We start from the raw sequence: 18672 nt of genomic DNA, 5'->3' as shown, positions 1-18672 counted from the left end.
TCTGAGGAGATCACTCTGATTCAACTCAAACAAAGGAATAGTGAACTCGCCAAAGTGACAAAAGCACGCAAAGCAAGCAAATGGGCGGTCTATAGAGATGGGCAAGCTTTAAATAAGGATTTCAAATCCAAACACAGACCCTCAGGGTTAAAATGATGTAATGAAGGCCACTTTATGGTAGGATTGAAACATAGTTGTGTGCTAAAATAACTTCAAGCTGAGATGCCATGTGCACTCTTCGACTATTGATTCCCAGAGATGCAGTAGCTACTCTTTTCTTGGTGTGTACTTTGTCTCATAGGCTCATGAGGGCCCCTGAAGACGTTAATAAACCTCTCTCTCTCTCTCTCTCTCTCTCTCTCTCTCTCTCTCTCTCTCTCTCTCTCTCATATTTCGCCACCGATGTAGAGACACTAGTTGAGCCACCTTTCATTCATTCAAGCAAGTAAGGTTCACCTTAACCTCTAGCTGGGCTAAACCCCAAGCCCAACTCAAGGGTTAGCTCCACCAAGAAGGTGCCCGATCCACGCAAGCCACCATGGATTTTCCTAAAATCAAGGCCTTTGCGTCGACTCCAACCAGTAAGGTCTCTTAACTCATTGCCTTCCGTCGCACCCCCCCCCCCCCCAAATGCATCCAAAGTGAAGGATCATTTCAAACCCGCAAGAGCAAATACAGTACTTGCAGAGCAAGAAATAAGAGAGCTCAAGCTCCAACTTGCAACTCTTGGAAGAAAGGTACAGGACATGAAGAGCAGTGGAAAACAAGAATTTATGGCATAAAAGTATTACACAAATGCAGCGTATCTCCACCAACACCACAATTTTCTCCATGGTTAAGGAGATTATCACTAACCAAGTGCATTCTATCAAAGAAGAGATCATATGCTAGTAGCAAAGTAAATAAAGGTGATCTTTATTTGGAGGTAAAAGAGCAAGAATCTAGAGTAACCAATAGATAAATCTTACAGCATTGAGGGGTTGAAAGCTGGCGGTGTACATGATGATGAGAAGAAAGACATAGATGATCTAATCATATGCCTTTAAGGAAAGAGCATAAGTTGAATGGGATGAAAATGATATATGCAATATCAATCAAAATGACACACAAGCTCAAGTCTATGTCTGAGGCATGGTAGCAAGAGTTAAGATCCTCAGACAAACATGTAAGGGATGGGCACAAAGATTTGGATATCTTTGGAGCCCATTCCAATCTAACTCAAAGAAATTGTGCACTCACCAAAGTAAAGGAAGCACGCAAAGCAAGAAAATGGGTGGTTTATCGTGATGAGCAAGCACTAATTAAGGACCTCAAAACCAAATCCAAAGACTCTCATCCTTAAATTGAATGTTATAAAGGCCACTTTATGATAGTATTAGAAAATGCAATTAATGCCCTATCTGGTTATCCAGATGTAGTAGGCCACTTTTTGGTATTTGTACGCGTCTCATAGACCCGTGAGGTCTCCTGCAGACATTAATAGCTCTCTAGCTTGATCCTTGCTTCAGATACTTCTATATGCAAATGATGTGGTCCAGCAAAGGGACTCCAACGACCCCTGGACACACTACATTGAAGGTCAACCTTGGCAAAACCTAGGTCACGAACTTCAACACATCTCGCGCAAACATGCACAGAGAGGATTTTACCTTAGATGGGTTACCAATGGAGGTAGTTGCATCACACATACTTGGGAATCCTATTCTCCAACCTGATCTTTACGCATCGACCAGCACTACAGGCTCGACTGAGCAAGGGGTACACCGCGCTGGACCGACTCGAGCGACAATGCTTTCACTCACTTCCAAGTTTCCCCTCTTCGCCTCTCTAGTCCGACCCACAAGTATGTATGGCATTCCTTGTTGGGAGCCTGATCTATCAGAGACGGAGTGGGCTCGAGTTGAGAGGCTCCAGGTTCTCATGGTTTCACAGATGATCCGCAATAACCCTTCTATTCCACATCAAATAGTTTTGGCTAAGTTTGGGGCATCCCCACTACAGCTCGATGCAACATTCCATGTCATAACATATCTCTTCCGCATTTGCAGTATGGATCTTGCATCGCAGGGCGATGTAGGCTTCTTTGGATGGCTTTATGCTCCTCCATGACACTGGCAACAAGAGGGGACCATATGCACACATTTGCAATGGTTTGAGAAACTTGGGCTCAATATAGACAAGTTACCCCCCTTCCAGTAGAGCCTTGAATCCCCCTCTATCCCGCTCACATACCATGAGGTGAACAAGGTCATCCCCGAGGATCTCCTACAATTAAATACATTCAAGACTTGATTGGCACCCCGAGAGCTCCCTGTGAAGCTCACTTCTACAAAGACCACTACCTACAAATTTCAAAAAAAGCTTCATCAACCCACTGGAATATATGTGGATCCACCTCCCCCACTCCATGAGGATTTCGATTGGGCAGTTTCGAGTATCATCACACCATGTCATGTAGAGATTGGTCGGGCGAAGAGGATATCCAAAGAGACCCACATCTTTACCTTGTGCAACTCCCGAGAGATTGAGTCAAAGGAGCATTTCACTTTCAAGTGGTCTACTACGAGACCAAAGGCCAATACCACTACCTTTTCGAAGATGGCTCCGTCTCTCTACCCAGTCTCCTATCCTACCCAAACCAGAGATGCTTTTGGCAACCTTCATTTTGAGGCCGTATGACACAAGGAGCGGTTGCTCAAGGCACATAGGGGAGATTCTGACACACATCTAGACTCCACTCAAAGCATGATCACTGAGGTTTTCCAGCAAGACTTACAAAGGTGGCGGCTGTTGCAGGCTCTCGAGCCAAAGTTAAAGACACGCCAAACTCGACAACGCACTGAGACACGGATCACACTGGGGGACCTCACTTCCATGCTCAATAGATCAGATGCACAACTCATAGGAGTGAGCAAAGCACTTGTTCACCACAGGGCTGCAGCCAAGAGACGTCAGCAAGCTGAACATGTCGACAATCGCCAGCGCCCTATCATAGGGTTTCTACAACAACCTCACGCCCCAACGACCCCCTTCTAAGGCTTAACGCTCTCGCTAGCTACTACTCACAGTAGTTTTTCTCCCTTTTGTGTACCAACGCCGTTATGGGTAGGATTATGGATTATGGATTTTATATTTGTCCTGGGTGTTAATGCCAGTTTATTGGTTCCATCCATCAGTTCATTGTATGAGTTTCTTTTAGTCCTATCGACCCATTTTGGTCTTCCAAAGAATTTAATTTCTCTCTCTCTCTCTCTCTCTCTCTCTCTCTCTCTCTCTCTCTCTCTGTCCATTTGACAGATTCAGTATGGTGAGGTGTAGTACATTAAGGACTTAACTTTACATAAATACTGTGGACCACGTATCGTCACCACCTTAGATACAACAATGCTCAAAAAATAGAAGCACACGATAATATGAAGGGTTCACAAACACACTTACAGATCTGTCCCTGAAAGTGCAATAGCAAGAACAAAATCTGATTCACCCATCATCACAAACTAAATGACATAGCATTTACAGTCACATTAAAATACAAGAAGGGAGTAATACTCTTTTGCCATATACCTAGATGAATCCAGGAGCATTCCCAAACTCATCCTCTAAAAACACAACATAGTGGAGTTTCAATCTCACAATAGTCACTCATAAGATTGAAAACCATAAACTCTATCACGCATAGCAAGGACTAGCTACTATGACATCCCCATTGACGTCATCAGCACCCAACAGTGGGTGTAGACCATAGTATAAAAATATAATCTCACACATACAAATCCACACACCCACACATACTTCAGCATCCATTTATACAAAGTCTTCGTACTGAGTTTATGTCGGCACTCCGGAGGTGACCGGCAGACTCAGCCATGACGAAGGCTAGCACTAAAGGAGACTGCTATCTCATAATGCACCCTAACTCCAAGACTACATAAAGCACATAGGTACTTTTAGCCAATGAACAATATTTTAATCTTTACTTTTGGATTGCAGGTTAAATTTTTCGAATCGTTTGAAAGCCAAGATGCATCGTGTAAGAGTACAGGCATATCAAAGAGGCTACAATTTCTTTAATTTTGTAAAAGGGTTCACAGCATAAACAATCATGGATCAAGTCTTGATACATGTGAGAAATTCCAGCATCAGCTGGAACTAGATAAGAGATTCCCATCCCTCACAGTTTCTTTGGAATTCAGTGATACGCAGGTACACCAATTTCTGGCAATCACGCGTAGGCTGCACAATCAGGGAGGTCCTCACAAACTTCGAGCAGGCACGCGTACATATGGATATTACCATAACCATATACAGGTGTCATTGTATTTCAATATTGCAAGTTCCGGCCTGCCTTCGCACAGCCAGTATGTGTGCCCACTCGTGTGTTGTAAATCATCCACACCTACAATTCTTTAACATCCATATCTTTGTAGGAGCAAGCTGCAAAACTACAGTTGCCTAGCGGGAAATATCGTCTTTGACTTTGGAGATCATCTTGTGATATTAAACAATAGAATCAAAATATCACTACAATTCAACTATTGCCACAATATAGAAACCAGTGCCAGAATGTATCATTAACAATTCAACACCACAACTTTCAAGTGCCAGAACATTGAAATTCACTGAAAAGTTTAAATAACAACACAAAGGCATCTTACTTAGAAGTCTGAGCATACAAAGAGCCAACGGTACCGTTCTGTAGAGGGCCTTCCACACCTGCAGTATCGCTTTTACAGACAATTGTGCACCAATTCAAACAGCCCGGGAGCTTCAGTGGCATAGAACCTACCATGCCAGACGTAGCGCTATAAATCTTCAGCAAAATGTGTTCTTAGAAAGCTATGAAAATCTGGGTGAGCTAAAGAGGGGGGATGGTGCATGAGGACTTGCTTCTTCTGCCACCTTTGACCAGACAGTTGCAATTTTTTCTGCATACCCCACCTGAAAACCACACCAGCCTCCATTACAACAAGAAAAACTGCAGAAGCAATACGAAAATCTACAGAGCTATAACCCCCCCACCACACACACTCACACACGGCTTTGTGTAATCTTGCCACATCACCTTCATGACCATTCTACAGTCAAACACTTGGTCGATGGTTGGATAGATACGCGTTTCTAAAGATAAGAAACGTTAGAAACGTTTAGATACTTTAGAAGCTTTAGAAACATTAGAAACCTACCTTAAAATTTAGGGCTTTTGCCCAAAAATTGCATCTTGGGTAAGATCGACAGCCGTACGTCGTATGGCGCCATTTCCAACGCCTCAAGCTGGTACGGGCATGAAACCTGCAATCGCTTGTGTCAATCTTGGAGCCCTGTGTGCTTTCAGCCTGCCCTCAGCAAATTTTTGAATACTTGCCTTGGATTTTGTGGAGCCCTCCTAGAGAGCCCTGCCAGCTACGTCAATTTTAACGCTATTGGGGTAAAGGCACATTGCCACCCCTTTATTAAAGATAAGACATCTATGACTGTCTTAAGACAGTCATACGATAAAACCTAATCCTAATAAAACTAATGAGTTTGTGGTGTGGCTCATCACTTCACACCCGCACACTTGAGTCTTCTCTCTCTCACACTCTCTCCCTCTTACTCTTCTTCCCCCTTCAGGCCTTTCAACTGGTATCAGAGCCTTCTCTCCCTCTACCCTAGCCTACCCACCCCCCTCGACCTCTACCTAGCCTCTTCACGGGCCAACGGGCCAGCAGGCTGACAGCGCCGTACGGACGTACGTCGTCCGTACATCCGGACGTACGTCGTCCGTACAGGGCGTCGCACCGGCGGGTAGCGTGAGCAGGGCGCGGGCAGAGTGAGCAGGGCGGCGCCGCGTCACGCCAGCAGCTGCTAGCTGTTGAGCCCTCGGGCTTCTTCCTCGCTGTCGCACAGGTTCAGGAGGTATACGACCATACGGCCGTCCGTACTGTCGTACGGACTCCGTACGGGCGTCCGTACAGTACGGACGACGCCGCCGTACCTGCAGGGAGCTACATCAGGGGAAAACTTTCAAAATTTTTTGTTTTCCCTCTTCTGGGATTCCGTACACTGCGCAGGTACAGGAAGTACAGCAGGCGCAGATTTTTTCTTTGGGAAGAAAAAGAAGGAGAAAGAGCTCTCTGCTCTTGATTCAGGGTCATTTTTCAGTTCACAAAACTGTGTTATCTTGAAAGTACAGCAAGTACCTTCATTTACCTCGTGCTTGAGGTGAAGAGAACCACAGTGTGTGGTTGATTGCACAGTTATCTGTTTTCGTGAAGGAAATGCCTTGATTTTGCAGAGACTTTTATGCTTTTACTGGGCTTGAATCTCAGTTTCCGGGTGAGCAGATCATAGGGCTTTTGCCTGGCAGTTGATGCTTTGTATGCCTTGAGGTAGTGTGGTGCCAGAGAGCACACATTTGCCTCGATTTCCGCAGTGTCGAGGTGACATTTTCTTGCAGGTCACATTTCTTGTGCAACACTCAGAGAACCTCAGTTGAGCCACGCTTGGCCAGGGCGCATCGAGTTTACTCGGTCCCTAACTGTCCATCGTTGACAGTGCTCAAAAGGTTCATCATTGAGTGTTTGTACGTTGGGATCTGTGTATGTCATTTCTACACAGGACAGTATATGCATTACACTGTTGGTTGATTTTGTCAGAGAGATTTTCACATTGCATGCTACCTCAGTGTTGAGGTGTTCTTCACTTGGTTCAGGTGTCAGATCAAGGGGCTTTTGCCCAGATTTTGTTTGATAGCACTTGGGTTACCGACAAAGATCTTCAGATGCATTTTATCCCCTTGGCAGAAGGGTGATTGCTTGGGATTTATCCCATTTTCTGTTGCAGGTTTTGTGACAGGCTGAAGTGTCTTTTTTTTTTTGGGTGTTTGCCAAGTGGTTTATGCATATTAACTCAGTGCAATACCTCATCTGAGGTGGGAGAAGTGATCAGTACAGCCAGTACAGCAGTGTTTACAGCAGTGTTTGTGCTTTGTCAGCTGATTATGCACTGTTAAGCACTAGTTGAGCAGCTGCAGCAGTCTGAAATTACTGTTTTTTATGCCTATTTGAGCACGGTACAGTGTTTCAAAAGGTACAGTAACTGGGAGAATTCTCTGTTTTGCTGCAGATTTCCTGACAGTAAAAAACAGCACTATTGTGAGTGCTCCTGGCTCTTGATAGAGCAGGTTTTTTCTGAGAAATCAGAATTTTTTATTCAGTCTTTTTTACTTCCAGGGAATCAGATACTTTCCTTATCTGATATGGCATCAGGGGGAAGTGAATCTTCAATTCTGAACATAAAGAAACTGGAAGGAGCACACAATTATGCATTATGGGCAGAACAGTGCTTGAATGTACTTCTGTTAAAGAAGATTTCTAAGCCCATAAGGGTGAAGGGTGTCAAGCCATCTGACATGGCAGCTGATGACTGGGAAGAGCTTGATTTGTCCGCAAGGGCAGCTATCATGCTCACTATTTCTGACACTCTTGTGTTCAATGTTCAGGCTGAAAAGACCTCTTATGGTCTATGGCAAAGGCTAGAAGAATTGTATGCCCAAAAGAGCTCAGCCAGTAAGGTTTATTGGTTAAAGAAGCTGGTTGATCTTCGCATGAAGGAAGGTACAGCTATGACCTCACACTTGAGTGAGTTCAATGCCATCTTTACACAGCTGATTGCACAGGGATTGAATCTTGATGAGGAGTTCAAGGCTACTTTCTTGCTGTGTACCCTCCCTGAGAGTTGGGACACATTCAAGACCACCCTGTCAAATTCGAATGTCACTCTTATTTATGCTGATGTAGAGAGCTCTCTCCTTATGGAGGAGATGAGCAGGAAGAATAATGCGAGCAGCAAGTCTTCAAATGCCTTGCACGTACAGGATAGAGGCAGGACTCAGCAGAAGGGGAGATCTGCTAGTAAGTCCAAATCCCGCAGTCAGTCCCGTGGCAAAAAGGATATTGAATGCTTTTATTGTGGCAAGAAGGGACATGTGAAGTCTAAGTGCTTCAAGTTTATACGGGATCAGAAAGCCAAGAAGGCTGAAACAAAGGATGCGGGCAATGGAAGCAAAGGCAAAGGCAAGGCCAAGGCAGATGACTTGGATGCAGTGAATGTTGCAGCAGAGGACAGTGACAGTGAGATACATGATGTTTTATGCTCTTCTGCTGTAATAGCACATGCTTTGGTTATTGATGGCCATGACATGCACACCTGGCTCTTGGATTCAGGTGCTTCTTTTCATGTTACTCCTCATAGGGAGTGGTTTACTTCCTACACAGGTACTCATGGAGTTGTTCATCTTGGGAACAACTATGCATGTCAGATTGCAGGGATTGGCAGTATACAGATAGTATTTCCTGATGGACGCATATTCATGCTTGATGGTGTCCGCCATGTGCCGCAAATCAAGAAAAATCTGATTAGCACTGGCTTATTGGATGGCTTATTGGATGACAGTGGTTACCACACCACATTTGGGGATTCCAAATGGGTGATTACTGATGGCTAGGCTGTAGTGGCTGAGGGTTTTAAGAGTGATACCTTGTACCCTCTTTATGTTTCCAGTGTGGGTAATCATGTTGTTGCCATAACCGAGCTGCCAAAGGTTTCATTGTGGCATAGCCAGTTGGGACACATGTCTGTTAAAGGAATGCAAGAACTGTCACGTTTGGGTTATCTGCCGTCTCTTTCTTTTTCAGATTTGCCTACTTGTGATCATTGTATATTTGGCAAGCATTCTGTGACTCCTCATAAGAGGAGAACTCCCCAGAATAGAGCACCACTTGATCTAGTGCACACTGATTTGTGTGAGATGCCACAGTTATCACTAGGGGGTGCAAAATACTTTATTACTTTCATTGATGATGCCACACGCAAAGTGTGGGTCTATTTCTTGAAGCATAAGGGCGATGCCTTAGATGCTTTCAAGAAGTTTGTCGCTCAGGTTGAGAATCGGACAGGTCGCAGGCTGAAATGCCTCAGATCCGATAATGGGGGTGAGTATGTGTCACATGCTTTTGTGCAGTTTTGCCAAGCTAAGGGCATCAAACAGGAACTCACAGCCCCTCATAATGCATCTCAAAATGGTGCAAGTGAGCGTATGAATCGAACTATTCAGGAGAAGGTTCGATGTATGTTGTCTTATGCTGCATTACCCCATGGCTTTTGGGCAGAAGCCGTGCAAACAGCAGTTCACATTATTAACAGGTCGCCAAACAAGGCTTTGGAGTTGAAAGTGCCAGAGGAGGTGTGGTCTGGCAAGCCACCTTCATATAAGCACTTACGTGTATTTGGTTGCGAGTGCTTTGCTCATGTACGCAAAAAACTGCGCACCAAACTGGATCCAAAGTCTATCAGATGCATCTTTATGGGTTATGGTGATGAAGGTGAAATGGGGTACAGGTTATGGGATCCCGTTAAACGGAAGATTATACGCAGCAATGATGTCATCTTTAAAGAGGATAGTGTACACAAGGAACCCGTGCAACCTGTGGAATACAGGAGGGTTATTTATGATGATGTTAGACAGCAAAGAATGCCCATTTATATGCAGCAGCAGGCTGCTGCAGATAACCCTGTTCAAGAGGGTATACAGGCTGAAAATCAGCCAGATAATTTTGCCAATGATGCACCACTGGATATGCCAGCAGATGGGGCTGTAGAACAGCCAGATATGGTGGTACAGCCACCCGTCATGCATGACGAACAGGCTGGACAGCAGCCTAATCCGGAACATTTTGTTAGGAGGAGCACCCGTGTACAACGGCCTCCTGCCAGGTTTGTTCCAGGAGCCAATAATGTGGCTGATTTTATCATGCTGACAGATTGTGGTGAGCCTTCCAGCTTCAAGGAAGCTATGGGAAGAACAGAGAAAAAGAAGTGGGAGAAAGCCATGCAGTCAGAAATGGACTCCCTACTTCAAAATGATACATGGGACTTGGTGCAGCTACCTGCAGGCAGAAAGGTTTTGCCATGCAAGTGGGTTTACAAAGTCAAAGTGGATTCAAATGCTTTACCGAGGTATAAGGCCAGATTGGTTGCCAAGGGATTTAAGCAGGAGAAGGGCATTGACTTTGATGAGATCTTTTCCCCTGTAGTCAAGATGACTACTTTGAGAGCAGTGTTAGCTCTTGTTGCTCATGACGACATGGATTTATGTCAGATGGATGTGAAGACAGCTTTTCTTCACGGAGATCTCCATGATGAGATCTATATGAGTCAGCCAGAGGGATATGCTGTTAAAGGGAAAGAGCAGCTTGTGTGTAAGCTCAAGAGGAGCTTGTATGGACTCAAGCAGGCGCCAAGAGAATGGTACAAGAAGTTTGATGCCTTCATGCAGTCCCAAGGGTATCATAGGTGTGAGACCGATCATTGCTTGTACACCAAACGGGCAAAGGATGGCAGTTTGATGCTACTCATTCTATATGTGGATGACATGCTTATTGCCAGTAAATCTCAGCATGAGATTAGTGCTTTGAAGAAACAACTGCATAAGTCTTTTGACATGAAAGACTTGGGTGATGCAAATCATATTCTTGGCATGCGGATTACTCGTGACAGGTCCAAGGGACTTTTGTTTCTGTCACAGAAAGAGTACATTGACAAAGTACTGCAGCGCTTTAAAATGGAGGGGGGGAAGTCTATTAGTACCCCGTTGCCTCCACATTTAAAACTCAACAGTAAGGACAGCCCCAGATCAGATGATGATAAGGCTGAAATGGCCAAGGTTCCGTATGCATCTGCAGTTGGATCTTTGATGTATGCCATGGTTGCCACTCGTCCGGATATTGCCTTTGCGGTGGGAGTCATCAGCAGGTATATGGCAAATCCAGGCAAGCGGCACTGGGAACAGTGAAAGGTGTCTTGAGGTATCTCAAGGGTACCAAAGACTTGTGCATATGCTATGGTAGGCAGGATGCATTGGTGCATGGTTTTACAGATTCAGACTATGCAGGGAATGCAGATAACCGGAAGTCTACTACCGGTTATATTTGATAGAGTGTGAGGGAGATAGAGTAGGGAGTAGAGAGACTCACTGCACACACGTATAGCAACTGCTTTTCCCTATCCCGAAGTATGCGCATACCCAATATATGGTTGGCATCACCAAGATCCTTCATATCAAAGGTCTGGTGCAATCTCTTTTTCAAGGCATTCATTTCCTTATGAGATTTTCCAGCAATTAACATGTCATCCACATACAAAATGAGGATAAGTAAACTGCCATCTGAAGCTTTCTTAGTATATAAGCAGTGATCAATGTCACTTCTCCTGTAACCCTGGGTTCGCATGAATGTATCAAACTTATGATACCATTCCCTGGGTGCCTGCTTTAGACCATAAAGACTTTTCTTCAGTCTGCATACAAGCTTCTCTTTGCCCTTCACTGTAAAACCCTCTGGCTGCTGCATAAAAATTTCTTCATGTAAATCACCATGAAGAAATGCTGTTTTGACATCCATTTGGACCAAATCCATATCTGCATGTGCAACCAATGCTAATACAGTTCTGAGTGTTGTCATCTTGACAACGGGAGAGAATATCTCCTCAAAGTCAACACCATATTCCTGCTTGAACCCTTTGGCAACCAGTCTGGCTTTATGCCTTGGCTTTTCACCAGGTGTGACTTTAAGTCTATAAACCCATTTGCATGGCAGTACCTTCTTACCAGTAGGCAAGGGTACCAATTCCCAAGTGCCATTCTTGTGAAGACTGTCCATTTCAGACTTCATAGCAAGATCCCATTGAACCTTGTCTGCCCTCTGCCTAGCCTCTCTGTAGCATGAAGGCTCTCCACAATCAGTGAGCATCAAATAATCAATGCCTGGAACAAATCTTTCTGGCTGCCGCGTCTGTCTGGTTGACCTTCTAACCCAAAGACCATCATCTTGAGCTGGCTGTCCAGCCTGTTCATCACCCAGATAAGGTGGCTGTTCCATGATTCCTGGCTGCATTTGCATGTCAGGAAGATCACCTAACTGTGCCTCATCCATTGGGATGTTTTCTGCCATAACTGGCTGTCCATTAGGATCTGCTGCAGCATCATTTAATGGCTGATTATGCTGCTGTTGTGGCTGATTTACAGCCTGTCTGTGTTGCCCATGATGCCTGTCATCATCAATAGTTACTTTTAAAGGTTCCTGCTGTACAACAGGTTCCTTGAACATGATGGTTTCATCAAACACGACATCATTGCTGCGTATAAGTTTTCTGTTCTTGGGATCCCAAATCCTGTAGCCCATCTCACCTTTGTCACCATAACCTAGGAATATGCATTTAAGAGACTTTGGATCCAGTTTAGTTCTGTCCTCCCTGCGTACATGCACATACGCGACACAACCAAAGACCCGTAGGTGTTTGTAAGACGGAGGCTTGCCCGTCCATGCCTGTTCAGGCACACCACCACATAGTCTCTTGTTTGGTGACCTGTTAATAAGGTGCACAGCTGTCTTTACAGCTTCAGCCCAAAATGTGTGGGGCAATGCAGCATGTGACAACATGGATCTGACTTTCTCTTGAATGGTCCTGAACATTTTTTCAGCTGTACCATTCTGTGGAGGATCATATGGTGCAGACAACACCCTTTGGATACCCTTTGCCTCACAGAATTCTTGAAATTCTTTGGACAAGTACTCTCCACCATTGTCAGATCGTAAGGCTTTCAGTTTTTTGCCTGTCTCATTTTCAACCAGTGCAACAAACTTAGTGAAAGCCTTGAAAGTATCACTCTTCTTTCTGAGAGTGTAAACCCACACTTTGCGGGTGGCGTCATCTATGAATGACAGTATGTACTTTGAACCTCCTAAAGAGAGTGTAGGCATCTCACACACATCTGTATGTACTAGCTCCAAGAGCTGTAATTTCTGATCTGACCTTCTCTTATGAGGTATTTGTACTTGACGACCGTAGAGACAAAATTCACATTTCTGTAAATCTGAATATTTTAGACTCAGCAAGTAACCAAAATGAGCCAATTGCTCCATTCCCTTAATACTCATATGGCCAAGCCGGCTATGCCACAATGAAATCTTTGGCAGCTCGGTGGCATTTACATCAGAATGCGGACAATGTCCAGCATGAAGTGAGTACAAAGTATCAACCTTAGGACCCCTGGCAATAGCCATTGCCCCTTTGCTGATTTTCCATTTTTGATTACCAAAGGTGGTAAGATAACCATCATCATCCAACAACCCTGTGGAAATCAAGTTCTTCTTCACCTCAGGAACATGCCTGACTCCTTTAAGCATTAACTGCTGGCCATTTTCAAGAACAAGCCTGACATCACCTATACCAATGATAGAACATGCATGGTTATCACCAAGAAAGACAACTCCCTTCTGCCCTCCTGCATATCTGACAAACAGATCTCTGTAGGATGTCACATGAAAGGAAGCACCTGAATCTATAATCCAGGAAAACATATCTGATCCATCACCAGCATGAAGTGTATGAGCCTCCAGTGAAGAGGTGAAACATATCTCATGTCCACTGTCACTGTCACTAACATAAGTAACATTCAGCTCCTCTTTTTCTTTGCCCTTAGACTTGCCTTGAGTCTTGCCTTCTTTGGCTCTCTGGTCATTCTTCTTTTGAAAACACTTTTTCTCAATATGTCCCTTCTTGCCACAATAGTTGCATACAAGATCACTCTTAGAGCGGGACTTGCTCCTCTCTCTTTCTTTGTCTTTTCCACGTGTTTTGGACCTGCTGCGTGCATTCAAAGCATTTGACTTCCCAATAGCATTGTTCTTTCTGTTCATCTCTTCCTGTAGAAGAGCACTCTCCACATCTGCAAATACCAGAATGGTTTTTGAGTTGCTGGTAGAAGTCCTGAATGTGTCCCATGACTCAGGTAGAGAACATAGGATGAGTGTAGCTTTCAGCTCATCATCGAGCTTCAACCCCTGGTTGATCACCTGGCTGAATATGCTGTTAAACTCAATAATATGAGTGGACATAGCTGTCCCCTCCTTCATTTGAAGACCAACAAGCTTTTTTAGCCAGTAAGCTTTTCCCGTGGCACTTTTCTTGGCATAAGTATCCTCAAGACGTTGCCACATCTCCCACGCAGTAGGTTCATCCCTGATGCCTACAACCAGTGAATCAACAACTGTAAGCATAATGGTCGACCTGGCCAAGCCGTCCATCTTCTCCCACTGCTCATCAGTAATGTTGGAGGGCTTAACACCCTTCTCCTTTATAGGTTTGTACTGGTCCTTCTGCATCAACACATTGTAGCATTGTGTCCTCCATATGTCGTAATTTTTAGCTCCTTCGAGCTTCTTTATCTGAAACAAGGACGACACATCGCTGCCGGAACTCATGGTAAAGAAAATAGAGTTTGACTCCCTGTAGTCGTGCAATTAAGCACTAGTTACTCCAAGAAAATTCCCCCGCAGCGGAAGTACGATCAGAAAATGAACTTGGTACTGTTTCAGTGGCATAAAACCAACTGAAAGTCTTTCTCCCACTTGCTGCAGAAACAGTACAGCAAGTTGTTGTTGTCTGGTCTGCTGGCGAAAGTGCGGTACAGCTCCTTCAAAGTGCTCCAGAAAAATCCCAGAACTGTTTTCTGAAAAAGTAGCAGTACTTTTTGACTTTTTTGATAGTCAAATATGGTCAAACCTGCTGTTTGACAGTCCCGGACTGTAAAAAAAAACAGTAAATCTCTGATTTTTTGATGAAAATCCCTGATTTTAGACCTCCAGATGCTCCAGAAACTTCCCCCCCAACTGAATTTGCAGTTTGGAAGTGAGGTGGCTCAAAAGCCCTTTGAATGCATGAAGAAAAGATTGACCTTTGACCAAACACTGTAAGTCAAATTTGCACTTTCAAAGCATAGTAGTGCTCCACGAGATAGTCTGATGCATGTAGAGTGCTCCCACTTGACAGATTGCCGGTCAGGCAACAAAAGCCCCAAATTTGATGAAAGTCAAACTTGGTCAAAATCGACCAAATCTGTACCAAATGTGGATGTACTTGCAGCAACAAATTAAAGCATTTGTCCCACGCATAATAGCATCAAAAGCCCCTTGAATTGACGGCACATTCCGTGCATTAACACAGTAAATGGCATCAACTGCTACTGCTCACAAGGCATGTGACTGCATGTCGTTTGACCTGCATCCAATAGCATACACTGCATGTGTCTAAATAGATCTGACCAATGCATATACCCAGTGCCAACACTGTGTACAATCACTGGCCAAGTGATAAGACCTGTCTCGACACTGTTTGCGGCATAAGCTAAGCCTCAGTGCGAGTGTAAGCCCTGCCCCAAGTAGAACACCTGGCTCATATGCCAATGGCGAAGTACAGTGCTGTCCCGTGGACAACGGATAAACAGTAAAGAATTCCTCCTCAATGTATGAGCCCAGTGAGACTCAAAGATCCTCCTCGATGTGCGTGTTAACGCAGAAATAAAATCTGCTGTCGAAGAGCAGGAAAGTACAGCAATGTGTGCCCTTGCACAGGGTGCACCCGTACCTTGCGTACCTTTGCACGCTTGACGGAGAACTTGTTCCTGCTTCGATTGGAGTGCACGCAGCCCTTGCTGGATAACTTCAGCACGTTCGATTTCGATGCTGGATTCCACGTAGAGGAGGAGCCCTACCGCCCTGGCCACGCCGATGCAGCCACGCCTTGAAGCCCTGGCCACGCCGATACAGCTGCGCTTTGCAGCCCTGGCCACGCAGATGCAGCCGCGTCAGCAGCCGTGGCCTGCGCTGATGCAGCCGCGTCAGCGCTCTTTGCTACTCCTTGCAGCTACGCCGCCCGCGCCCTCGCCGTTGCAGCCTGCGCCCTTGCAGCCTCGCTATCGCGACTCGTCCGTACAAACCCGCGCTTGCAGACGCCCTTCGCGATCCGTCCGTACGGCTGTACGGACGACGTACGGCCGTACGGACTTGTCCGTACGGTAGGGGTAGGCTAGGGAGAGATGGGAGTGGAGGCGGAGGGAGAGAGCCCGTTGGCTCTGATACCAGTTGATAGAGTGTGAGGGAGATAGAGTAGGGAGTAGAGAGACTCACTGCACACACAATAGTGGGGATAATCACAATGAGTGAGTGGTACCTCCCCAAGTACACACATATATATCTATTATGGATAAGGTAGTAACCCTTAAGTACATCTAAGTACAAATGTGTACTTAGTGTACTTAAGTGTCCTACATTAAAGTACAACATAAAGTACTATTTACATAGGGTGGCCAGTGCCTTTACCCCAACAATATTTTCACATTTGCAGGAGGTGCTATATCATGGGTGTCTCGGTTGCAGAAATGCATTGCACTGTCAACTACTGAAGCTGAATATGTTGCAGCCACTGAGGCTTGCAAGGAAGCAATATGGCTTACTCGGCTGGTGGGAGACTTGGGCATTACAGGAGATATGCCAGTTTTGCATTGTGATAGTCAGAGTGCTATCATGTTGGCAAAGAATCCGGTCTCATCAGAAGACCAAGCACATAGATGTGAAATATCATTTCATCAGGGAGGTACTGGAAGACAAGCGACTTGAGCTTGTGAAGGTGCATACTGATGATAATCCTGCAGATTTGCTCACTAAGAGCTTGCCTACTGAGCGGTTTGCACATTGCCGCCACATCATAGGATTAGGATGAGACCATTCTTATTTTATGGTCTTGTATACAGTAACTGTATATTGCTGTAATTTTTATTCTTTTCTCCCCTTTAGGCACATTGGCCTTTAGGTGGGAGGTTGTTGGGGTAAAGGCACATTGCCACCCCTTTATTAAAGATAAGACATCTATGACTGTCTTAAGACAGTCATAGGATAAAACCTAATCCTAATAAAACTAATGAGTTTGTGGTGTGGCTCATCACTTCACACCCGCACACTTGAGTCCTCTCTCTCTCACACTCTCTCCCTCTTACTCTTCTTCCCCCTTCAGGCCTTTCAAACGCAATCTTCTACTAGCTCCGTCTGATTTCAACGCTTCAGCCTTAGCCCTTTTGCGTGGACGTTGGAGGGAAGCTTCAAGTCACAACCTTCACATGTAATTTCGATATAAATTATCACCCCCTGAATACCTTTATCGTCACACGTGGCTGCTGTTGCGTCACTTGTTGTTTTGGATTCGTTTGGGGCTGCTCTAATTCCCTCTTGTTAATATTCTATTGCAGCTCAGCAGCATGCCTAAACCTGTGAATCCCCTATGGAGCGCCCACACCACTATACTAGACCCAAATCCTGTAATAGGGACAGGTGCAAAGGAGTGGAGATGTAATTATTGTGGAGAGCCTGCCACAAGCTCGGTGACACGATTGATTCGCCATCTATCGGGCCTTGGTGGCAGAGGCAATGGCGGATGTCCTAAAGTTCCCCCCAATCTTGCACATAAAATTATTAGACCATCCGCGCTATTTTCGTGAGCCTAATTCCTCGGATAGAGCTGCACAAGAGGAGAGTTTGATGGAGGTTCTAGATGACGAGGCTGCAGATTCCACAGCTTGTGGGAGTCTTCTCCGGTAGAGAGGAGGGCTTGTGGTGAGTCTTCTCAGGTAGAGAAGAGGGCTAGAACAGCTCCTAGTCCTCAGTCTAGCCCTTCTCTTGTTCCATCTTCATCTAGAGGTCACACTAAAACTATACCAGGTGCATTGACTTCAAAGAGTTGGCAGAAAGAGCGACAACACATTGCAGATATTGAGATTGGCAGGACAGTTGTTGAATGTAATTTTGCTTTCAATGTTTTGAACACTCCACAGTGGAAGAGAATGATTAAGGCAGTTGCAGCTATGGGGCCTTCAGACACATGGACAGGGGTTCCCTACAAGGTGATGCGCACAACTATGCTTGACAAGGAGATAGCTAGGATCAACAAAGAAATTGATCCCATTAAGGAGGGATGGAAAAATTTTGGTTGTAGCATTCTCTCTTATGGTTGGAGTGACGTTCGGAGAAGGGGCATTCTCAACATATTAGCCTTGGCACATACTTCTTGAGGGCTGTAGACACAGGGAAGTGCGGTGTTAGCATTACAAGAGGGGTTATCTTTCAGCACATCCACCAGGCTATTATTGATGTGAGTCCTGAGAATGTGGTCCAGGTCATAACCAATAATGCAAGTAACTGTGTGAGGATGGGTGAGCTTGTTGAGCAAGAGTTTCCATCCATTGTATGGACACCTTGTGCTTCACATTGCCTAGATCTCCTCATGGAGGACATAGGCAAGCTTCCATGGATTGCTACTGTCATGCAGGATGCTACTACCATTACCTCCTCCCTAAAGAAAAAGCCGAAGGCATTGGCTATTTTCAGAGAGCATAGTATTCTTGATATCATTCAGCCATCGAAGACACGCTTTGCCTATATGCACATTGTGTTGGAGCGTCTTCTTGCCATACATGCAGCCCTCCGACAGACAGTTGTGTCACAAATGTGGCTGGAGTGGAATGACTCTACTCGGTCAGAGAGCATGGCAATTCAGAGCATGTGCTTGGATCATGCATTTTGGAGTGATATGCAAGCCATAGTGAAAGCCCTTCATCCTCTCCTTGCTGTCTTGCGGATATCTGATATGGAGGGAAGCACTCTTAGCCTTGTTACTCACTTTATGGATCAGTTGCGAGCCTCCCTAGAACGATGTGACACACTCACACCTTCGAAGTAAGCATCTCATGTTTTTTCCCTATATTAATAGTATTATAGTTTATGCTTTGAATTTTATTAGTATTAT

General features: G+C 45.0%; 1 protein-coding gene and 1 pseudogene across 3 annotated transcripts in view; one reads left to right on the top strand and one right to left on the bottom strand.

The window, feature by feature from the left end:
- Positions 1–4065: 4065 nt before the first annotated feature.
- Positions 4066–18672, bottom strand: part of LOC147903914 (sorting nexin 2B-like) — a 103357-nt gene continuing 88750 nt past the window's right edge. Inside the window, exons 5-6 of one of the 3 annotated variants that reach the window (XR_015543973.1) lie at positions 4690–4938; positions 4066–4650 (exon numbers count right to left, since the gene is read on the bottom strand). Coding sequence is in view for 2 of the 3 variants with exons in the window: in XM_087402032.1 (XP_087258158.1) it covers positions 5185–5289 (105 nt within the window). In the remaining variant the exon portion in view is untranslated. Of the gene's footprint in view, positions 4939–5183; positions 5290–18672 lie in introns of all 3 variants that reach the window. The other 2 variants (XM_087402032.1, XM_087402039.1) reach the window with 2 other exon arrangements.
- On the top strand, positions 17298–18606 carry LOC147903916 (uncharacterized; annotated as a pseudogene).

This window comes from Dipteris shenzhenensis, chromosome 3 (assembly GCF_047967505.1).
Source record: "Dipteris shenzhenensis isolate YYH24624 ecotype China chromosome 3, Dip_SZ_1.0, whole genome shotgun sequence".
NCBI lineage: Eukaryota > Viridiplantae > Streptophyta > Polypodiopsida > Gleicheniales > Dipteridaceae > Dipteris > Dipteris shenzhenensis.
This window is presented reverse-complemented; position numbering and strand designations above follow the sequence as displayed.